The sequence below is a fragment of the Scylla paramamosain genome, chromosome 10, assembly GCF_035594125.1.
Source record: "Scylla paramamosain isolate STU-SP2022 chromosome 10, ASM3559412v1, whole genome shotgun sequence".
In the NCBI taxonomy this organism is placed as follows: domain Eukaryota; kingdom Metazoa; phylum Arthropoda; class Malacostraca; order Decapoda; family Portunidae; genus Scylla; species Scylla paramamosain.
This window is the reverse complement of record NC_087160.1, coordinates 6,415,800-6,439,464: the sequence shown is the minus strand read 5'-3', so window position 1 is coordinate 6,439,464 and position 23,665 is coordinate 6,415,800. Positions and strand designations below refer to the sequence as shown.

Here is a 23,665-nt window from a genome sequence, read left to right as displayed (position 1 = left end):
GTCTGGCGCCGATGTTTGGATTCCAGTTAGTACATGTTATTTCTCTTGCTTTATGTTTGAACCGTTGGATCATACGACGGTATGTTCATCAGTTTGTTCGACGCAATTTCGAAGACGTGATCCTTGTCCCCATAAAGCTGTAGCGTCGCTTTTGAGAGGTACAGTTCGGGTGGAGGTCCTCTCCACCTGCGAGGAAGGAGTTAGCACATTAGTCCGGAACCTCAGTTCATCATCGTGTTTTATAGAACGGGGAAAGAGGAAATAAAAAAAAGTTACTAAAATCAAAAAGGAAGGAGTGAGTCGTAGTTCTGAAATTTGGGAATCAATAGGAGAGGTATAAAATGGGAAGGAAGGAAAACAAATAAAAAGAAAGCAAATAGATTAGTTATGAGGGACGTAAGGCTCCCTTACTTAAAAAGAAAAAAAAAGAGAAGAGCAGGACGTGCAGTTTATGTGTGTAATGTAGTGAAGGAAATGAAAAGCAGTTTATATCGTAGCTTTTATTATATATATCACATTCGATAAGTTCTTTTTTTTCACATCTCTAGATTCCTCCCCTCATCTTTCACACCGTCCCCAGTGCTCGTCTCATGTCCCCTCATCCTCCTCGCCGTCATTGTAATTCACCGACTCAAATCGAGGCCTGTAACACCTGTAGATGCTCGACCCCCGCCCAGGGTAGCGCAGGCAGAACTTTGGAGTGACGTCATCCTTCTCATCCTCTCGACATGACACGTTTTTCCCTCTTCTCATCTCTCACCTCCACCACTGTCTCCCCTTCCCCCCCCCCTCTCTCTCTCTCTCTCTCTCTCTCTCTCTCTCTCTCTCTCTCTCTCTCTCTCTCTCTCTCTCTCTCTCTCTCTCTCTCTCTCTCTCTCTCTCTCTCTCTCTCTCTCTCTCTCTCTCTCTCTCTCTCTCTCTCTCCACCGTTTCCCTCACCCTTCAGGTGTCTTTGCGTTGGTCTTGGCGGGCATCCTGGGCCTCACGTCGCTCCCCTCCGTGGCTGGCAACATGACGTGGCGAGAGTTCTCCTTCGTGCAGAGCGTGCTGGGCTGGTTCACGCTGGTACTGGCCACGCTGCACCTTGTCTTCTCCGGCTGGGACATGCTCTTCAAGCCAGACTTTACCTGTTACCTCCCCTCCAATGGCCAGGTGAGAGAGAGAGAGAGAGAGAGAGAGAGAGAGAGAGAGAGAGAGAGAGAGAGAGAGAGAGAGAGAGAGAAATAAAACTGCACTTTATAATATACTTTCTTCCATTCATCATAATACAGCGACGTATTGAATAATTAAAGGCATATCGAAGACGATTATGTTACATGGCGGTCAGTGGTGGCGGAGGCTGTGGTGACCCCGCTGCCTCGTGACTCACTGCTGCTCTGCCCACAGTTCGTGATGGTGCTCCCGCTGCTCACCCTTGCCCTCAAGCTGCCCCTCCTGCTGCCCTGCGTGGACTCCATGCTCCAGAACATCCGCCAGGGATACGACAGGACTCCCTCCAGGACCAACAACAATTAACTTGCCAAGGACAAGGTGCCAAGACGCGCATATTCACGAACGAGCAGCGAGTGACTGCTGGCGTGAGGCGTTTCAGCCGTTGATTCTTTTATTGATTTTTTTTCAATGCACTTTAACATTTGGCGAAAGTTCCTTGTCTGCTGCGTGTGGGTGAGACGCCCACCGGCAGCATCGGGACGAGCATGTATTGTGTTAGAGGCATTGCGGGGCGCCCGGTGAGTGCCGGCCCCCGATTGCTGGGGCTGCCGTGAAGCAGTCACGCAGCCACCATGGAGGTGTTTGTAGCACACCAGGACGCCTCACACTGGTTCATTATTATTTTGGACGTATACTTAATGGAGCGTGTCTGCTCTGCCTAGTTGGCGACAGGCACGCTGCTGGTGCCGCGAGGAACGGGGGGTTTGTTCCTCCAGTAGGGCCGCGGCACCAGGCGAGGCAGCTCTTCAGGGGACAGATCCTCGTCCTCAAACCACACACTCTTCTCGGCGTGCGTCCCCTCGGGGTGACCGCAAGACTCACGCGACCACTTGTCTACACCTCGTGAGGCGCCCTCTGGCAATCCTGCATCTGAGAGGTCGTCGCCAGAAGAGTCGTGGTGGGCGATGGGACCCACGCCTGGCCACTCGCTTGTCTCGGGGTCCCGGGAAGGTTTGGACGACCCTCGCAGTCGTTCCCTCCTCCGCTCAGCACGCCGCAGGATGAGGTCAAACTCTGGCCGGCGCAGCGCCCCCAGCACGAAGCGCGGCCCCGTAGCGGGCGCCTCTGTAACACGCGCCATTTCAGTAACAAAATTTACACGTGTTCCACCCATTTCATATTTTTCAGGAATGGTAATAAAGCACAAATACTACTTGACTCATTATGCCGAGGCGGTAATTAGCCTGGCCTTCACTCGTGCCACAGCTGCCGCTGCAAAGGCTCTCTGTTATTACTGAATTATACCTATTGTTGTACATTGTACACCGAGGGAAGTCTTACCGTGGGCAAGGTCTGCGGGGGGTGACGGGGATGAAGAGCAGATGAGGCTCAGGCTGGATGGGCGCGGAGACCTTGCTGCCGCTGGTGGAGGGGGCGGCGGGAGGCTGCTGGCTTGTCTCCCTTTATGAAGGAATGCCACAGTATAGCATTATTAAACTCTCATAAAGTACAATGTGTTTTTTTTTTTTTTCAAACGCGCGCGCACTCACCACCCAACCACACACACACACACACACACACACACACACACACACACACACACACAATGAGCTAATGGACAGACAGAGATTGCCACGTGCCTGCTGGCCTCTTGCTGTTTTCATTTGTTCTGAAATGAATTTTTTATTTTAGTATTTAGCGTTTGAAGAAAAAATTAACATATGTACACACTAAAAAACGAGGCTCTGTCTGGATCGGAGAGTGTTGGAGATTTAAGAAGTTACAGTCAGCTCAGGCCTCCGTCAGAGAAAACAATGTATAGAGGCCAGAAATGGAGTTATTCGTATATTATGATTCATTGTTAATTAAGAATGCTTTGAGTCCTGATGTTATTTAAGATTATATTTGGTATTGGTCAGACCTCATCTCGACTATAGTGTACAGTTCTGGTCCACCAATTACAGGAAGGATGCAGGACTGGTAGTCGGTAAAGAGGAGAGTAACAAAATAGAGTGCAATATCCCTTACGAGAGTTGGTTAAAGCTTTTAAAAATTTACTTTCGTTACAGAGGTATAGGTAAAAGAGGATCTGATACAGATATATAAGTGGTGATGTACACTAGATCCTCAGGAAATCTGGAAAGTACTTTCAGTAACGGGTTCAAGCTTTATAAACTTAGATTCGAAAAAAAAGAGATAGGAAAGTAGTGATTCATAAATAAAATGGTAGATGTCCGGAATAGTCATCAGGTTGTTCGTGGCAAGTCATTATGAAGTTCATAAACAAGATCAGATAAGTTTATGGATAGGGATGATACGTGGATATGTAGGTGAGTGTGTTTTGTGTACAGGGACTGATGTAATAATGTAGGCTTACGGCGCCTTGCAGGTATCTTTATGTTTTTATCCTATCACACACACACACACACACACACACACCTGCGGGCGGCGCGGTACCGGTCAGCCTGCACAAGGAAGTCTCTGTTGTGTGCTGTCACCGGCTTGTCATCCAGCGTCTCTGAGGGGGAGGGGGAAGGGAGCCTTGCTATACCCTCAGTCACTTGCTTCTTACTTACATTTCATTGCTTACATTATTTTTTTTACATACTGTCGCGTCTTGGTTGACTTTTCATAGCATAAGAGGTCTTTTTTCTTTTTTTTTTTTTTTATAATCCTTTTTTCGACCTGTCTTTAGTTACTGGCACTCTCAGTATGCATTTTCTTTCACACTTTTCGTTGTCCTTGACCAGTGTCTCTCTTACATATAAAGACAAAAAATAGCTTCGAACAAAGCCGAGACAAGCACAAGCAAAACCAAAATGGAGGTTTACAGATATCTATACATTTCACTCCCGAAGGTTCAGTTCATTTGATAGTGAGTACGCTTCGAAATGAGCGGATTCCTGCTTCAAACTTTTGCTCCTAATCAGGTTTATACTCATTAGTCTTTGTGTGTGTGTGTGTGTGTGTTCCATCAGCTTCGCACCGTGTAATGGCATCTTTACTGCGTGCCAATACCTCACCGCGAGTTTTTTTTTTTTATTAACTCATTTCACGACGCATTTTCTATATCTGCCATTTGTAATGTAACAGAGAAGAGAGAGAGAGAGAGAGAGAGAGAGAGAGAGAGAGAGAGAGAGAGAGAGAGAGTCGAACATCATCCACTAATTTTCCTGTTCCTTTTTATTCTACCACATTTTTTTTTTTTCCGTTCCTTACTTTCCGACGCTGCCGATTTCTTCCCAATAATTCATCATAACATGCACTTTCCCGAGAGAGCCACCGCAGTACACCCTTCCATTACCCTCACCCAATTAATGTAGCAACCCTAACCTAACCTAACCTAACCCTAGTACACGCCTCCGTTACCAACACCCAATTAGTGCAGCAACCCCGCGGCTCACCAAGCGTTGGGGAGGCGGCGAGGATGGCGGCGGGGCGGTAGCGGCGGTGGGCGGTGACTGGGTTGCCAATGAGGTGCAGGTGTTTGAGGTGCGTGAGGCGGCCCAGCACAGTACCCAGGTGAGACAGCGAGGACAGGTCGTTGTGTGCGGCGCGTAACACCTGCGTGAAGAGGCTAGAGTTATTATTATTTTTTTTTTTTATTCTATCATTAATTATTTTCGTTGTAAGGCGTGAAATAAACGGGCGGCAGAGAGAAGAGTGGCTGGGTAAGATCCTTGTCCCCATAGAGGCTGATGATGGTAGTTACATAATACAGCTTAAGAACAGAGAAAATGTTCAGCTAAGCTCCACAAAGATAATCAAAGACGAATAGCTTACAAAAATGTTAGGTGCATTTTTTTATCATTATTATTTTTTACGCCCTAATAATGTCACTTCCCTCCGTGGATCGTGAGGTGTGTATATTGAAGTACGTACATGTATGTGAATAATTTATGATATAAGTATTTTAAAGGTGTGCATTACTAAAGGAGTCTTCCATTTATAGCACCGATCAGCTCTACATCATTAATATGGATCTGAATCTGATCTGGATTCGCTCAACGGTAAAGAAGTCAACACCGATGAAAACAACAACAACACTGGCAAGTCGCTGCCCAGCTGTCACCAGAGGCAGACTGTTGATGCTCGCCGCTGTGCTCTAAGGAAGTGTCAGTGAGGGCTGCACCCCACATTTCCTGAAGCAGTTGTTCCAAGAAGGCCACCTGCCTATTCAGATGGATCCTCGTTAAAACAGAAAAGAATGGCATCACGACTGGTTTGTTTGCCTGGCCATGAACGATGTACAGGTTCCATACAAAGCTCTCTTCACACACAGCATGCTGAAATCGCTCTCTTTGGTGAAGTAAAAAATGGCAAAATGAGAATATTCGGACGTAGGGTGAGTTTGACTGGCCCTCATGCTGACACTACTGACACCATTACTGTGGCACTTCTAAAGTAAAAGTGTTATTTACCACTTTCCAAGTATTCCCTTCCTTTACCTCACCATGTAGTCGCTGGTAGAGGAGGCGACGGCTACGTAATTATAATCAGAAGCCATAAAAATAAGGCTTGATATGGCTTGTTACATCCCCCTTGTTACTGGTATCCACAACCGCTGTCACACATCTTTTGTAGTTTTAGCAGCATTCTGCAACATTTTATTAACATTTAGTCTGTTTGTTCGGCATATCAGCCGTTTTCTACCGGTGTATTTCCCTAAAATGTTTCCATTAGAAGCTGGTCAGCAGCTGCCATGGTCGCCGTCTGTAATGTTGTTTGGTACAACCCACCTCCGTCCCTAGATTACACAGATCACGATCCGGATCACTGAGATCACAAGAATCCATATCATGATGGTAAATAAAGCATGGACCGCGCTACCAGATAAGAGATCTGAAACGGATCACCGTAAATAGAAGACGCCTCAATATTTATCGGTATGAATATTATATATATATATATATATATATATATATATATATATATATATATATATATATATATATATATATATATATATATATATATATATATATATATATATATATATATATATACTATAATAATGTTGAGGTGTTTGTTATGGAATTCAGTTTACAAACACTCATCACACACACACACACACACACACACACACACATATATATATATATAGAGAGAGAGAGAGAGAGAGAGAGAGAGAGAGAGAGAGAGAGAGAGAGAGAGAGAGAGAGAGAGAGAGAGAGAGAGAGAGAGAGAGAGAGATAAGTTAATTTACATATCATGTATGCTTTATATATTATTATACAAGTGTAAGCTAATATAAAAGTTCAAATGTAATTAATGAATTGTCTACACCTCTCTCTCTCTGTGTGTGTGTGTGTGTGTGTGTGTGTGTGTGTGTGTGTGTGTGTGTGTGTGTGTGTGTGTGCGTCTGCGTGTGCGTGTGCGTGTTTGGGCAGCTCTACACTCACCTGCAGGCGGCCTAGCAGACCCACGGCACCCATCTCGGTGAGTCTGTTGCCGCGCACGTCCAGGACTCTCAGGGTGTCCTGCGTGAAGAAGTAGGGTAACAGACAGCAAGGACGAGTAGAAACAGACAGGAAAGACTCACTGCTAGGCTTGGCACGCTCCTGTCCTTCCCCACCCACAACGTCTCTTCCTCCTCACCTCCCCTACACATGTCCTCTCCTCCCTTGCTATTTTTCTGACGTGTTGTCTCCCTCATTCCCTTATTCTCATCGTCCTCCTATAGCCTATGGTTCACTTTCCTCTTACCTTGGATTCCATTCTCTCTCTCTCTCTCTCTCTCTCTCTCTCTCTCTCTCTCTCTCTCTCTCTCTCTCTCTCTCTCTCTCTCTCTCTCTCTCTCTCTCTCTCTCTCGTCTTCCATACATCACCGTCTCATCTCCTATATCTCCAGGTTCCCTTTCCATTCCTGTTACCTGCCTCTCCTTTCTACGACATTCTCTTTTCCTTCATGTCTTCAGCCCTTTACTTTCCTCCTCGTATCGCATAATAAGGGATGCCTTTCTAACTTCCTTGCCATCCTTTTCACCCTACAGTATTTTTCCCGTCTTCTTCTTCTTCTTATCCTTCCCCTTCTTCCTCTCACAATTTTCCATTTCATTTCACGTAGCTACTTTTTTCCTTCCGTTCTTCTTATGTCTGGCTTCCTTTCGTACCCTCGTCTCTTTCCTCCGTTGTAAATTTTATCTACCTATCTTCCTATTTCTTCCTCTTTTACAGTAATTCCTCTCATCATACTTACTATTCATCTGCCTGGCTTCATTTCGCACCGTCATCTCTCTTCCTCTTTCCCATTCTATCCATCTCTTTTTCCCTTCATCCTTTCCCAGTTCCCCTCCCCTCACCTGCACAGCGGCCAAGGCGTGGGGGTCCAGGATGAGGGCGTCGCCAAGGGGTAGCCGCTGGTCCTGCACGTGTAGCTCCGTCAGGCCCCGCGGTAGGCCCTCCACCACCCCGACGCGGTTCCCGGACACAAGGAGGCGACGCAGATTGCACAGCTCCCGTAGTCCCTCCAGTCTGTGTGTGTGGAGGGTGAGAGGGGATGGAAGTAAGTTTAATAACCCTTTCACTGCTTCTTGCCACATGTTCCCTTAATCTGAGACATCTTTACTTGTTCTACAGCCACTTACAAGCATTACTTCAAGTGCTATTAACAGTTTTATATTGCAGTGAAAGAGACAGTTTGCTGGAATATCCATAACTGATGTATTTGAAAGTGATTTCGTAATGTTTTTATAGTCTTAGCAATTACTTTGTTAGCGCCGCGTGTGGAGGGAACTTACAGGAAGATTAATTTATGGATGGGAATGGTATAGTAGTTGGATACAGGTGTGTGTATTTTAAACAGGGACTACAGTGCTTAGGCATACTGTGTTCTTGCAGCCTCCACAATGTTCCAATGTTGTTCTGTGTATGTATAGTGATAGTAGTAGTTGTAGTAGAAGCAGCAGCAGTGGTGGTGGTGGTGGTGGTGGTGGTGGTGGTGGTGGTGGTAGTAGTAGTAGTAGTAGTAGTAGTAGTAGTAGTAGTAGTAGTAATAGTTGTAGTGTAGTAGTAGTAGTAGTAGTAGTAGTAGTAGTAGTAGTAGTAGTAGTAGTAATAGTTGTAGTGTAGTAGTAGTAGTAGTAATAGTAGTAGTAGTAGTAGTAGTAGTAGTAGTAGTAGTAGTAGTAGTAGTAGTAAAAGTAGTAGTAGTAAAAGTAGTAGTAGTAGTAGTAGTAGTAGTAGTAGTAACAATAATATCTGCAATAATAGTAGTTGTTCTTTTTCTTGTAAACAGAGGAGGTGGTGTTGGCTGTAGTAATAGTAGTAGTAGTAGTAGTAGTAGTAGTAGTAGTACGCAATACTACTACTACTAGTAGTAGTAGTAGTAGTAGTAGTAGTAGTAGTAGTAGTAGTAGTAGTAGTAGCAGTAGCAGTAATAGTAGTACGAGTTGTAGTTCTCGTTGTTAGCGTGGTGATGTTGGTGTTTTTGTGGTAGTAGAAGTAATAACAGAAGTGATTAATAATAGTAAAAGTAGCAGTAGTAGTAGTAGCAGTAGTAGTAGTAGTAGTAGTAGTAGTAATAGTAGCAGGAACAGTAGCAACAGTCACCACCACCACCGCCACCACCATCCTACCTGGTGATGTCATTATCCTGAAGATACAGCTCCTGAAGATGGCGCAGATGGCGGAGGTTGATGAGTCTCGTCAGGTGGTTGTGCTGCAGGTATGCCACGAGCGCTCCCCCACACGCACCGACGTCCTCCTGGTGGTGGCGGGAGGGGGAGGGGAGAGGGAGGAGGATTAGGTCCGGTGTGAGAGGGGAGGAATAAGAAGAGGAACAGAAAGAGGAGGAGGTTTCGAGAGGGATTACGTACGAGAGGGAAGAAAAGATTGGGTCTGAGAAGGAGTAGAGGGGAATGAGGAGAGAGAAGAAGAGGAAAAGACCGAGGAGGAATACAAAGGAAGTCCAAACAGTAACAAACCTTGAGGTCCTTACTAGGCTGTTTGGGTAACTATTCTACGCTATTATATAAGTGGGAGGGGCAGGTTAGTGCAGAAGAGGAGGAGGAAAAGGAGGGGGAAGGAGAAAAGAATGAGAAAGAGGAAAACGTAAAATAACGAGTAAAAATTATAAGGAGAAAGAAGGAAAGGAAGAGCATGATGACAAGGGGAAGAGGGAGAAGAATGAATGAAAAGATAAGGAGAGTGAGGAGATGAGAGGAGATATTATAGTGAAGAAGATAATAGAAGAGAGAGAGAGAGGAGGGGAAAGGAAAGTAACGAGGAAGTTAGAATATTGAACGTCACACACACACACACACACACACACACACACACACACACACACTAATACAGCTTATGAAAGATAATGGTTGTATCGTTTTTTTTTTTTTTTTGTTACAGAGCATCATTTAGTTGGGTTTTCTCTTTTGTCTGTTTCTTTTTCTTTTTTTCTTCATTCAGGCGACCGTGTCCATTGTGCTCCGTAATGATGGCAATGATAATGATACGAGAAGAACACAATTTCGAAACACACCGCAAAGTTTGGCACTCTCTCTTCCTATTCCTCCCCTTCTTCCTCCTCCAGCCCCTCTCACTCATTCCCCCTTCTCCATTGTTGTAATTCCTGTCCCTCATCCTGTTCCTCTCACTCCCTCCCTTTCTATCATTTCTCTCGTGTCTCCTCTTGCCGTTCCTCTCTCTTTCCTTTCATTCCTTCCCCTTCCTATTCCTTTTGCTCCTTTCCTCTTATTTTTCACGCTTCTCCCCTTCCATTTTTTTCCCGATCGTCCATCCACTCCTCCTCCCCTTCACCATCATCATCATCATCATCATCATTCACCTCCCACTCACCAGATGCGTGATGCCTTTGTTCTGCAGGTGGAGGTGCGTCACTCTCGCCAGGTAACTATCCCTCCACTTCCTCTCCTCCTCATCCTCGCTCTCCTCCCCTTGCTGCGCCTCACCATCCTCCTCTAACATTTCCCTCTCTCCGTCATCGCCCTCCTCTTCGCCCTTGTCTTCCTCCGACCCTCCTGCAGCCTCAGACGCGGGCGACCTGATGGAGGGGCAGAGTTTAAGGGCGTAACGAAAGAGTGGCAGTTACTATGGCGTGGGAGTAACAAGGGTGATTACAAGGGTGTCGGAGATGTGGCTGTTATGTACAAGGCTGTAAGAGAAAAAAGGGTGTAATCATTGAAAGGATACGGTTATGAAGGTGAGCCTGTTACAAGGGTGTAGCTGTTACAAGGGTGTGGCTGTTACAAGGGTGTGGCTGCTCTAGCGTGTGACTGTTACAAGGGGTGGATGTTACAAGAGTGGCCGCTACAAATTATCGTCGCTTCGTGCATGTCTATTCACCTTTAAATAAGTTCTGATTCACTTGAGATAATGATCACGCTCATTTAGTTTTCATTTCACAGTCAATGATATCACAAGGAAAAAAAACTGTTTCATATTCATGACTACAATGTTCACTTAAAAACATCCGGGATTTACTTTCCATTGGTGCGTAACTTGTGTCTACCAGTACTTCAGTGAAAAAATGATGTACATAAATCACAAAGGAGTGCAGAAATTAATAAAGGTTTGCCGGTGACAGAGGAAGTGCTCAGAACGGACACGTGATAAATAAAAGGGTGAGGGATAATTTATTCATAACAGCACCTCAATGGCAAAAAAATAAATAAATAAATAAATAAATAAATGCATACAAATACCAAAGAAGTACAGAAATTAATAAAGATTCGTCGATAACAGAAGAAGAACTTATAACAAATACATATTAAAGCAGAACGATATATAATTAATTCACAATAGTACCTCACTGACAAAGTTAACCACACAACTCTCAAAGAAGTACAAGTATTAATAACAGTTTGTCGATAGTAGAACAAGTACTCATAACAAATACATTATAACCAAAATTAGTACAGTACCTCTTCCCCCTTCTTCGCCTCCGTCTGTTGGCCTTGGCGTCTCTCTTGCCCCGTACCGCGTCAGGATGCCCCAGCCACGCCCACAGTGTTTCCCTGTTCACGCCCACCATCCCCCGGCGCCCCTCACTATGTCCCGTCTTATCTGCGCCTGGTGGGGACTGCTCAGGGCTGGAAGGTGTTCATGCCGTGTGTGTGTGTGTGTGTGTGTGTGTGTGTGTGTGTGTGTGTGTGTGTGTGTGTCAGTGTCAGTTTCTTGTTCTTATAGTTATTTCATACATTCATTGATAGTTGTGTAAATTAAATGTGTTCTACCTGTCTTTGTTGTTTTCTTTATAATTTTCTGTTATACGTAAGCTTGCATTCTCTCTCTATCTCACACAAACACACACACACCACACACGCACACACAACCCACCGTATACCACATCCAAAACCTCCCACACACACTAAATCTCCTTTCATCAACACTTCACTTCTACCACTACCAGACACACCTGACCATCATAACCCAGCACATCCATCCCTCTTACCTGTACGAAATCTGGCGTACTCCCTCTTCAGCTGCGTTCTCTTATCTCCCTTCAGGTACGTCGGGGCGCTAATTGGACCTGTGCTCTCACCTGTTTGCCCCGCGGCCGGCCAAGTAGTGTGTTTGTGAAGGTGAGTAGAAGGTCCGGGCCGCCACCCTTTCTTGTTGACACGTTGCCATGGAGACGGGCGGCTGCTTAGGGTGGTGAGGAGAGGGTAGCGAGGGAGGGTGTCTGGGGTGGTGGGAAAGGGGTCTGTTTGTTTGTGTAAAAGGAGCGTCCGCTATATAGAGAGATTTTTGTTGGGAGAGCAAGTGGTAGTGTTTTGATACTAATAGAGAGAGACGAGAGAGAGAGAGTAGAGAGAGAGAGAGAGAGAGAGAGAGAGAGAGAGCAGAGAGAGAGAGAGGAGAGAGAGAGAGAGAGAGGCAATTAAATTAAGGGCTGCGTGGCTACATAGAACGATGAACAGCGAAATTTCCATGCTGTTTTGACGTCGCCTGGAAAAATATATACAAAAGAGCGTCCCGTCAAGAGAGAGAGAGAGAGAGAGAGAGAGAGTAGTAAGTAAACTGAGGGAGTGGAGGAGTATTGGATGTTTGGATAATGCCACAGGAAAAAACAAACATACCACCATTTCCCTTCTACACACTCTATAACAGGACACAGAAAAACAACCTCACTACTTCACTATTTTAATTATACTCATAAAGTTATACAATTTGATACTTTACAGTGACTAGTGTTCTGTATCCACACTCCCACACACACACGCACACACACACCCTTGATTTAGGAGAGACGCCTTGAAAGATAGAAAATATAGAATAGAAACGCATCCTTACCCCTGGCTTGTCCTATCTATAGTATCCTACCTAATACATCCCTTCTGTAGAACCAGGGGAGGAAGAAGGGAGGCTAGGGGAACTTTTAGTACCGGCGCAAGGGGAGTTAATGGCAACCACTTGGTCCTCCTTCACCTATCAACGCAGGCGACATCTATACCGCGTCTCTCTCTCTCTCTCTCACTCTCTCTTTCTCTCCCTCGAAGTACAGAAGAACAGAGGAGCTTCCCTTAAAAATTTGGTGTTTCGCTTTGATCTGGCCGGAGGAGAAACTGAGGCAGTCCGGCGTTGGGAAAGACAGAGTTTTTTAGTTTCAAGTTTCGAGTTAGTTTCAAGTTTCCATCGCCATTGGAGTTTGAAGGGAAGAAAAATAGATGGGTATATACATATGCATTCTTTTGTTTAGCTATTGTGTTGTTATATGATGTACCAGTGTCTCCTGTGCTACGCTAAGTTTTGTGTACGTAGAGCGGAGAACTATAGCAGCTTCTCGCGCTCCTCTTCGTTCACTTTCGTCGTCGTAGAATTCGTCCAAGTCGTCGTCGTCGTCGTCATCGGTCGTCGTCAAGGAAGAGGTCGTCGTCTGACCAGTGGTTGGTCTCACTCCTTGTGGGCCTCCAGGGACATGAGGGTCGGAAACACGTTCTCACAGGTGGAGCATCTGAGGGGAAGGGTTAGGTTAGCTCTCCCTCTTTCTCTCTCTCTCTCTCCTCTCTCTCTCTCTCTCTCTCTCTCTCTCTCTCTCCTCTCTCTCCTCTCTCTCTCTCTCTCTCTCTCTCTCGACCGTATTCTTCAACATTCCAGAACATAATCTCCACATTTATTTATTTATTTTTTTCAGGAAGTTCTTATGATATTCAGTAGTGTTATATAAAGGTTGCTAAAGTCTTCATCATGTTTTTCGTGATTCTGGTGAAAGGTTAACATTTGTATTCTGCGCCATCAGTAGGATTTAGTACCTTTGAAAACTTAATTAATCATATCTGTGGCCCTTTAAAATTAAGCAATAAGTATAAGCAGTTTCATAATACATGCCTCTCTCTCTCTCTCTCTCTCTCCTCTCTCTCTCTCTCTCGTCTCTCTCTCTCTCTCTCTCTCTCTCTCTCTCTCTCTCTCTCTCTCTCTCTCAATCATAAATTTCCGCTTATTCTTTCCTTCCTTAAAACATTCCTTCCGTCTGACAATCACATTTTCCTCTCGTTAAAAACTTCACTTTCTTTCCTTCTTTTTTTTTCCTTTCCTTCCTTCTCGGTCCCTTCTACTTATTCCCCTTTCATTCTTCTATAGCCACATCTTTTCTCACACTCACACTCTCATTCTCCTCCTCCTCCTCCTCCTCCTCTCCTCACTTCCCCTCGTAAAAAAAAAAACTACTTTCTTTCTATTCTTTTCTTTTCCTTTTTGTTTCCCTTTTCTCCCTAATTCTCCTCTCTTACCCTCATAGCAACACCTCTTCTCACCTCACATTCTTATTCTTCTCCTCCTCCTCCTTCTCCTCCTCCTCCTCCTCTTCACTTCATTAAGCGCCACTCTTCACCAGTTCATTGATGACTAAAGCCAACATCTTCATTACTTTTCCCTCTCTCGTTTCCCTTCTCTTCCCCCTCACCGTAGCTGCTCACTCTCCTCCCCTTCATCTCTTCAGTTCTTCCCCCTTCAGTGATTCCCCCTCTCTCCTCCCTGCTGCCCCTCACTCCATTCCTTCTTCCCCTTCTGATTTCTAAGTTATGTTCCCATCTCCTTTCTTCTCCTTTTTTTTTCTTTTCATCCACTTGCCTTATTCTGTGTTTTTTTTCCTTTCTTTCTTTCTTACATCCCTTTCCTTGACTTTTTATTTGACTTTTACTTATTTCTTCTTTCTCTTTCCTTCATTTTTTTTTATTTTCCTTTTTTCCTCCCACACATGTTTTAATCATGTCTTCCTTATCTCCTCTCCTTTCCCTTGCCTTCTTTTTTTCCCTTCCCCTCTCTTCCCCTTCTTTTCTTACCTTGCCGTTGTCCTCCTTCGATTTCCTTCTTGTCCCTCGTTTCCCCTTTTTATATCCCTTTCTCATCTTTTCCCTAACTTTCTTTTTAATCCTTTCCTTCCCTTCCCTTTGTCTTTCCTTTCCTTCCGTTCTTTTTTACCCTTCCCTTTCCTTCCCTTCCTTCTCTTCACCTCACTTCCCTTCGCTTTCTTTCTCTTCTTTTCTCTTTCCTTCCCTTCACTGCACTTATCTATCCTACTCACCTTTCTTCCCTTCACTTTCCTTCACTTTTCTTTTTCCCTTCACTTCCCTTCACTTATCCATCCTACTCATTCTTCTTCCTTTTCCCTTTTCTTCCTTTCTCTTTCAACAGCACACGGATTTATTGCTGTAATACTTTCAATCAGTCAATCAGTCAATCACTTCTTCTCTTCCCACCCTTCCAATTCACTTTCTACCCTTCCAGCTCCTCTTCATCCGTCATCTCTCTCCCCAATCACTCCATACACTCATCCCCCTTTCCATCCTCTCTCTCTCTCTCTCTCCATGTTCACACTGCGTACCCGTAGTGCCTCTTCCTGGTCTGGTGGGAGGCCAGGAGCCGCGAGGTGGGGAAGGCGCGGTCACACACGTTGCAGGTCAGCGCCTCGTCTGTGTGGAAGAGAGGAGTTAAGGCAAGTTAGGTCACGAAGTCATGGTGTTAAATCGCAGGCATGGTCGGTATTGTAGTTGTATTTGTGAGTAATTTGTTGAGTGAAGTGTTTTATTTATTTTTTATTTTTTTTACTTATTTATTTATTTATTATTTATTTATTTATTTTATTTATTTTATTTATTTATTTTTTTTTTTTTGTCTTGCGTTCTTTTATCCCGTTAGAATTTGTTAAATCTGCAACTCAGTATTCGAGTAGCATGTTTATTTTGGTTTCCCTCTCTCTATCTTGTGTCCTCTTATCTCCTTAGAATTTGTTAAGTTAAGCAACGTGTTCTCAAACCTCTCAACATCTTATCTCATCTTTCGTCAAGCACAAGAGAACGTTATTGGGATTTTCAAGGGTATTTTCATGGTTCTAGTGGCAGTTTAGTAGGGATTCTGCTTCATCACTGACAAAAACACTCGTGAGAACCCCACCTGATTACTGTAGCCTTTGAAAATACTCCTTACAAAACCCCTAAGCGTTTAAGAATACTGGCTGAGGTTCTGTAAGATGATAACCAGATCAGAGGACTTATGATTACAAGAAAACCTTAAGCACAGTGGGAGTGAGACACGTTAATCTGCTCCTGACCGCCACTGTGCAAAGGTAAAGAAGTCAATTTAGATAAGGATGTGAGTCAAGATGCTAAGATTAGGTTGCTAGGTAAGATAAGATAAGCGTGAATGCGTGTAAGATAGAGCCAAGTGTTTCAGAGGAGATACATGACAGTGATGTAAGGCAGATGTTGATTTCTGTTTATAAGGAAAAGTGGCGAATAAAAATATGAGATACGTATTAATTTATAGATTTTAAGGGGAAATTATCGAGGAGAGTGTAAGATGGTTGTTGAAAAGTGGCGAATAAAATTATGAGATAGTACAATTTATAGATTTTAAGGCGAAATTATCGAGAAGAATGTAAGATGGCTATTGAAATTTTTAGAGTGAAGTGATGTGTATGAGAGAGAGAGAGAGAGAGAGAGAGAGAGAGAGAGAGAGAGAGAGAGAGAGAGAGAGAGAGAGAGAGAGAGAGAGAGAGAGAGAGAGAGAGAGAGAGATTTTTCTTTTCATTTCACTTTTTTTATCATTATCATTAGCTATTATTACAACTTGAGAAATCGTAATTATATATATTGCATGTAGTTTATTATGTAGCTAGTATATAGAGGCGCATTCAATAAGGGCAATTTCTTTAAAACATTTGCATCAGGAAAAGAATCACGTTAGTTTAAATTCTATAACGATGCCTCATATCACAGTTAACCATTCGCGTTTTGTATAAGAAATAAGAAATAAATAAGTGAAAATTTTAAGTTGTGTGGGCCACCAAATTACTGCGCCACCCTGGGCTTCTTTCATCACCTGCACAACAATTACATTTGAGGATTACAGAGCTTATATTGTTAATGAGCTCATGAAAAGCTTCCGGGCCGTTTGTTTGTATAATTAACGCCCAAACAAAGATCATTCAAGTGCGAGAGGAAAAACATACGTTGAAATTGAATGCACGCAAAACTAGTGTGTGCTTCAGAGCGATGAGCACAAGTTTTAATAGAATCAAACTGACACGCGCGCGGAAATTAGAATTGGAGGGTCGAGGGAGCAGAGGCGGTGGGATAGATGCGGTTATGCCGGTGATTCTGACACTGCTTGATCGCTGGTTTGATTGAGGTAGCTGTGGTGGTTGTTGTAGTAGTGATAGTAGTGGTGGTAGTATTAGTTGTAGTAGTAGTGATAGTAGTAGTAGTAGTTTGTAGTAGTAGTAGTAGTAGTAGTAGTAGTAGTAGTAGTAGTAGTAACAGCAGTAGTGTAATGGAATACTTGATATTCACGTGTGACGCTGCTGAGTTCCGAGGAGAAGCATAAACATTGAATGGGTGTCCATTTGAGCATAAATTTGGAGGTATAATCCAGAAAAAAAGCAACAAAAAAGAAAAAAAAAGCTACAAAAAGATAAAACAGCATAGACAATGAATGATACTTCACTGAGTGTTATCCTGAAAACGGTGACAGAAAAGGAAAAAAAACAATGAAAAATAAAAACAAGAAAAAAGCTTTCTATCCGTCAATATAAAACCTAAACATAATGATAGAATAAACCAGTGAATGTAACATAGAAAATAATGATGATGGCAAAATAAAGTAAATTACGTAATTAATTAAACTTAAATAAAACAAAAAGGAAAAAATGACATTAATGACTAAGTGGAAATTTAAAAAATTGAAATGTAAATTGAAATATAATTGAAATATAAAAAAAGTAACAAATAGAAAGTAATATAAAAATTCTGATCGTTAACAAATAACTTTGTTCTTAGACAAAAAAAAAATGAATGGAAAAAGTTTACTCGTTAAAGGAAAAAATGCTCAGACAAAACGAGATAAAAAATTATGAAACAAAACAAATAAAAAATTCTAGTTGTTAATGAATAAGTTTACTTATAAATGAAATAAAATATATAAAAAGAAATGAAAAACTAGTTGTTAATAAAGTTTGCTCACAAATACTTGTGTTAATGCAAAATACTGTGTGTTATATTTGTAAAATTATTCTTTTCTACTTTGATGTTTTTGTATTGTAACGCACGGTAGATATGCCACAATTCCTTCGTGTCAGCACATCAAATGTACTCAGTGCTACCGTTTTCTTAGACTTTTGACTAAAGTGAATCGAGTTGAGATGAATATGAATGGTATTGACTCACTAATCAGGTAGCTGGAACCAAGTCATCAGGGAGCTTTACAAGAAGATTCATTTATAGATAGACATGATAGGTGGATGCAGACTGGTATATTTTATACGAGGACTGCCACGTGTAGACCTGCTGGCTTCTTGCAGCTTCCCTTATGTTCTTATACTAGCAAGTTAGCTACCTGGCATACTGACTGGCTGGCTGACTTTAGCTGAAATAAACTCAGTAATCAGTTCCTTAATGTTGAGACTATAGGGAGTGGTGGTGGTGGTATATCAGTAGTAGTAGTAGTAATAGTGGAAATATGAATAGTAGCTTACACACACATACACACACACACACACACACACACACACACACACACACACACACACACACACACACACACACACACATACACACACACACACCGTCATCATCAGAGGACGAGTCGCTGGAGTCAGAGTGAGTCATGTAGTGGTCGCAGTCCGATGACTCGAGAAGGGAGGGACTGCCGCTGGAGCCCACGTCCATGTCCGTGCTGGGCGTGGTAGGGGTGAGGGCGCCGCCTGCCTCGCTGGGGGTGGTGGCAGGCGTGGCGGAGGCGTGGGAAGCTCGGAGGGGCGCCGGGCTGCTGTTGCCGTTGGCGTCCTCCTCCGCGGCGTTGAGACGGTCATAGCCGCGCTTCGTGGACCGGCTGGAGTCTGTGGGAGAGAGAGGAAGTGAGTTAGGGTGATGCTGTAGTAGCAGGAGTAGAAGTAATAGTAGTAGGGAGAGGAGGAGGAGGAGGAAGAGTAAGACGACGAGTGTGACTAGCAGTAACAGTACAGTAGCATTACTAATAACAGTCACAGTAGTAGTAGTAGTAGTAGTAGCAGCAGCAGCAACAGCAGCAACAGCAGTAGTGGTAGTGGTAGTAGTAGCAGTAGTAGTAGTAACTTTGGACTTGCTCTGGAACTGGCTTTTTAAAAGACCAGGAACTTCAGTGGGCCTTTTTTTTTTTTTTTTTTGTGTGTGTGTCATTTTTCTTGCCCTTGGCCACAGTCCCTCTTACATACAAAGTAACAGTAATAATGGTGGTGGTGGAAATAGCAGCAGCAGCAGCAGCAGCAGTAGTAGTAGTAGTAGTAATAGCAGTAGTAGTAGTAGTAGTAGTAGTTGTGGTAGTAATAGTAGTAGTAGTAGTAGTAGTACTAGCAGTAGTAATAGTAGCAGCAGTAGTAGTAGTGGTGGTGGTGTTGGTGGTAGTAGTAGTAGTAGTAGTAGTAGTAGTAGTAGTAGTAGTAGTAGCAACAGTAGTAGTAGTAAGAATGTTAAGAGGAATGAATTAGGACAATACCAGTTGTAATGCAGGTATAGTAGGAGTAGATGAAGGGACTGGATTGGAGGACTGATCCTTATTGTGATGAAGCGCACGTATTCCAGTGACCAGTGGAGCTAAGCTAAACACATCCAACCATACCAGACAAGTCCATTGAGAGCAATCTGACCAAATGTGTTTCCTTCCTGCCAAGTCACCTTACGAGCACAGAATGAACCAGCGCGGCGTGGCATTAGCTGGAGCCTTGCCCTTCATCACTTCTGCACCCTTATAATTGTTCCCCTTAGCCAATAGAAATTAATGAAGTTTGGCGAAGATCTTAGTGATTTGTAGATGTTGCCAATGATCGTGATTTCTTATGTAAGAGATGCTGAGCTGGGGCAACACAAAGGAAGAATATAACTATTGAATTGCCAATCGTTAAAGAGGAAGGCGAAAGGATTATCCAGAATTGGAGGATAAGTGACCTGAAGCCTCTGTCATGAGAGTTCAAGTCATAGGAAGGTGGAGTAGTAGTAGTAGTAATAGTAGAAGTAGTAGTAGTAGTAGTAGTAGTAGTAGTAATAGTAGTAGTAGTAGTAGTAGTAGTAGTAGTAGTAGTAGGCAGTGAGTTCCAGAGTTTACCAGTGCGTATGGCTTTGTGGTTGTAATAATGAAGGTAGTTGTGATGACAGTTGTGGTGATAGAGGAAATGATAGGTGGGTGTGTGATGGTGTTGTCTGATGTACTGAACAGGTGTGAGGAGGGAAGCACATCAGTTCGCAGTGTACACGCGTGGTGACAGGTGTGATGCTGCCGTGTGTCGAGATTAAGTCAAGTAGGAGGTATGAAATAATAGTCTGCTTGAAAAATGTGTGTGTCTATGTGTGTGTGTGTGTGTGTGTGTGTGTGTGTGTCACCTGAGCTGTCTGCGTGTAATTGGTTCTCTGTAATGTGCAATTAATTTTACGGGAAAAGTCCGCCAGATAATGGGGTGTTTGAATCAAGCGGCGTGTGTACGTACGTATGTATGTATGTATGCATGTATCTTTGTATGTATGTAATGACTCGTCGCGGGTTTTTATATATTATTCATTTGGTGAAAGTGAGACGAACGGCTTTTTTTTTTTTTTTTCGTGACCATTGTTCATCGCAACACAAACACGTGAATCAACAAAGGCAGCATAACATTACAGTTGAACATAAATGACAAAGAACATTTTTCGCATACATTCTCTTTTCATCCGTGTGTCAGTATGAAAATTACACATTGCTCTGAGTTTTGGTTCATCCAGCGCGGTACATCTGTTCATTAGTAAAGGTGATGCGAGATACCTGTGCACTACATTACTTCAGGTGCGTCAGTGGTAAACCTTCACTAAGGATCATTAACATGCATGAGTGCTAGCTAAGTCACAGAGTACTTTTTGGTCACACAGTACAAAGGGAAAGATGATCAATGTCAGAAAATAAGAAAAATGCTTCCTCTGATGTGTCTGAATCACTTGTGAATGATAGTTGCTCTCAAAGAAGATCAAGAAGCAAACACTTCCACACTCATGTTTTGTACCCTGTGAGGACAATAGAAAAAAGAAGACAAGACAAAATATTTTCTCGGTTGTTTTTGCGTCTTAAGCCTTTGTTGTAAGCTTTGTTCCCGGAGACTCAGGTGGTTGCCAGTTTACTTGGAAAGGACGAGAGGCAGCTGGTATCGGGGACAAGGAGATGCTTTATTCTCAAACGTTTCTGCGGTCTGTCTTGACCTCTTACAGCGACTTTTGTGGAAGCGATTGGGGTTTTCAACGATGTTTTCGTGACTCCAGTGATGGTTTAACAAGAATTTTGAACTTTTGATAGGAAAAAAAAACGATAAAAATGACTTATTATCTCTGTGCCTTCTGAAAATAGTTCATATGAAAATCCTAAGCGTTTCAGAGAACGATATAAGAATAAGAAAACAGATTTACCATTATATACAGTAACAGAATGCACCAATAACTGCTTACCTACACACACACATACACACACACACACACACACACACACACACACACACACACACACACACACACACACACACACACACACACACACACACACACACACACACAGAGAGAGAGAGAGAGAGAGAGAGAGAGAGAGAGAGAGAGAGAGAGAGAGAGAGAGAGAGAGAGAGAGAGAGAGAGAGAGAGAGAACAACAGATGGATGCGTGCATAGCCTGAAGTTGACAAGGCAAAGGAGTGCGTGCAGAGGAAAGAAACTCAATCCCGCGCATTCCCCGGGCGAGGCTCAAAGGCTCTGCTTGTATGCGGGGACAAAAATGTTCACGCATTTTGCTTTCCTTTTCGGATTAGTTTTTCTGATCATGTTTTCCTTCTTTTCGTCACGTGTTTTCTCCCTCGGGGGTTTCTAGCATATCTTTCTGTTCCTCCTCCATCTCCTCCTCCTCCTCCTCCTCCTCCTCCTCCTCCTCCTCCTCCTCCTCGTCCTCCTCCTCCTCCTCCTCCTCCTTCTGCGTCCCGCCCTCCTTTGCTCTTTCGTCTCCTTGTCTGCTCTGCCTCCTCATTCGTTCCTCCCACGCGCCTCCTGCAGCTGCTCTCCTGCACACCTACCCAGTCCTTCCTCTCGATCCTCCTCCTCCCTCCTCCTCCTCCTCCTCCTCCTCCTCCTCCTCCTCCTCCTCCTCCTCCTCCTCCTCCTCATCCTCATCCACGCTGCCTCCCTGCCTGTTGAAGAGACACACTAACGAGCTTCGCCACTCGAGCTGGACTCCGCCATTTTGACAATAGTGCGTCTCTTTTTGCTTGGCTGGCTGACTGTTCTTCTGGCGGCTGACTGGCACGCTGGCTGGCACGCTGGCTGGCACGCTGGATGGCTGGCAGTTCGACTCGGTGTTCTTTTAGCTAACCCTCTTTCTTTCTAGTTGTCTGTGTGTCTGTTTGTCTAGATGGTTGACTGCTTGGTTGAATGGCTGTTTGGATGTATGGCAAATGGCTGGTTGAGTGGCTGTCTGGATTGGATGGCTGGCTGACCGGTTGAGTGAGTGGCTTTCTTTCTGACTGCCTGTTAGTGGTTGTCTGACTGTCTGTTTGTCTCTCTGACAGGCTGTCTGTCTATGTCGCTCTCCGACTAACTGGCTCGTTGTGTGTGCATCCATCATTACTTATTTAGATTTGTGTTTTTCACCCTCGGTGTTATTCTTTCTGTGTCCGTGTCCCCTGTCCATCAGCGTTTGAAGGACAAGTCATCTAAATTTAACCCTAGACTGCTTTTTGGTGTCGATTAAATATATTGTTGCGTCCCCTCCATCAATTCCTCCCTGCCTGTCAATTACTCGCTTCACCTGTGCACCTGACTATCAATTTGTACGTACCTGTGTACCTGTACCTGTCTGCCTGTGTGTCTATGTGTGCTTGTTTGCTTGTTGCATTAATCGTTTAGAGTTTTACATCACACACACACACACACACACACACACACACACACACACACTGCAGCCTCCATTATCACCTTATATTTCTTTCCTGTTTTTCCTTTCTTCTTCACTTATTTAACTTACTTTCTTTCCTTTATTCTTTCTTTCCTTTATTTCTTCCTTCCTTCCTTCCTTCCTGTTTTTCTCATTTTTTTTTATTTCGTTACTTCTTTCCTCATTTACGGTTTACTATTTTTATTGTGTTCTGTGATTTTTATTTATTATCATTGTTTTATTATTATTATTATTATTATTATTATTATTATTATTATTATTATTATTATTATTATTATAGTAGATGATGTATTTTCATTATTTTGTTCTTAATCCACAATCTCTCTCTCTCTCTCTCTCTCTCTCTCTCTCTCTCTCTCTCTCTCTCTCTCTCTCTCTCTCTCTCCTCTCTCTCTCTCTCTCTCTCTCTCTCTCTCTCTCTCTCTCTCAACCCTTCATCATATTTAATTTTTCCTTCGCATTTCATCCTCTCAAAAATTTTCTTCACCTAATTTATGAAGTTCTGCGTCTTTCATCGTGCATTCTTTTGTTTTTTTTTTTTTTTTTTCATTTTCACCTTTTTTTCGTATTTCGTATTTTTTTCCTTTCTCCTTTCACTTTTTATTAATGCATTTTTCTCTTTTTTTTCCTTTTCTTGCACGTGTCGTCTTTTTACGTAACTTTTTCTTCCACTTTTTTTTCTATTTTTCTTTTTTTCTCTTTTTTTTAATTCAATTTTAACTTCTTCTCTTTGCGGAGGTCATGTCTTTTGTCGCATTTCTTCGCTTTCCTCTAGTCTCTCTCTCTCTCTCTCTCTCTCTCTCTCTCTCTCTCTCTCTCTCTCTCTCTCTCTCTCTCTCTTGGTTTGTTTCCTTTTCTTCTTCGTTCTGTATGTGTGTCTCAAGTTCTTTTTGCCATTTTCTTCCCTCATATCGTATTTCTTCCTCTTCTTCTTTCTTTTCCCGCTTTTACTGTCTATTTTTACTTGTTTTCGTATTTCTCTGTTCTTTATATCTTCTTTTATTTTCTCCTTATCATTTTCTGTCCCTACTTTTAGATTTATATATTTTCTTCATTATTTTTTTTTATATTAATTTTCATATAACTCTCTCTCTCTCTCTCTCTTACTCTCTCTCTCTCTCTCTCTCTCTCTC

At 43.2% G+C, this 23,665-nt stretch overlaps 3 protein-coding genes across 6 annotated transcripts in view; 1 reads left to right on the top strand and 2 right to left on the bottom strand.

The window, feature by feature from the left end:
• LOC135104179 (metalloreductase STEAP4-like) overlaps positions 1-2,665 on the top strand; it is a 166,930-nt gene extending 164,265 nt beyond the window's left edge. For all 3 annotated transcript variants that reach the window (XM_064011278.1, XM_064011279.1, XM_064011280.1), the window contains exons 13-14: positions 947-1,152; positions 1,387-2,665. In XM_064011278.1, coding sequence (XP_063867348.1) covers positions 947-1,152; positions 1,387-1,515 — 335 coding nt within the window. In that variant the 3' untranslated portion in view covers positions 1,516-2,665. The remainder of the gene's footprint in view (positions 1-946; positions 1,153-1,386) is intronic.
• Positions 2,138-11,761, bottom strand: LOC135104180 (protein phosphatase 1 regulatory subunit 42-like). Of its 2 annotated transcripts, none has more exons than XM_064011282.1 (10): positions 11,564-11,761; positions 11,034-11,191; positions 9,949-10,153; positions 8,730-8,857; positions 7,455-7,626; positions 6,555-6,632; positions 4,557-4,716; positions 3,592-3,670; positions 2,494-2,613; positions 2,138-2,277 (listed from the first exon to the last, which is right to left on the bottom strand). In XM_064011282.1, exons 2-10 carry the CDS (start codon positions 11,141-11,143, stop codon positions 2,220-2,222), a joined length of 1,110 nt encoding a protein of 369 aa, XP_063867352.1. In that variant the 5' UTR covers positions 11,144-11,191; positions 11,564-11,761; the 3' UTR covers positions 2,138-2,219. The 2 variants fall into 2 exon arrangements, with proteins under 2 accessions (XP_063867352.1, XP_063867351.1); XM_064011281.1 differs by having other exon boundaries at positions 11,034-11,201; positions 11,564-11,760.
• Positions 11,762-12,241: 480 nt separating this feature from the next.
• LOC135104014 (uncharacterized) lies at positions 12,242-21,820 on the bottom strand. Its single transcript, XM_064010877.1, has 4 exons — positions 21,790-21,820; positions 18,173-18,445; positions 14,936-15,023; positions 12,242-13,066 (listed from the first exon to the last, which is right to left on the bottom strand). The coding sequence occupies exons 1-4, from the start codon at positions 21,818-21,820 to the stop codon at positions 13,006-13,008; spliced, it is 453 nt and encodes a 150-aa protein (XP_063866947.1). The 3' UTR covers positions 12,242-13,005.
• Positions 21,821-23,665: the final 1,845 nt, after the last annotated feature.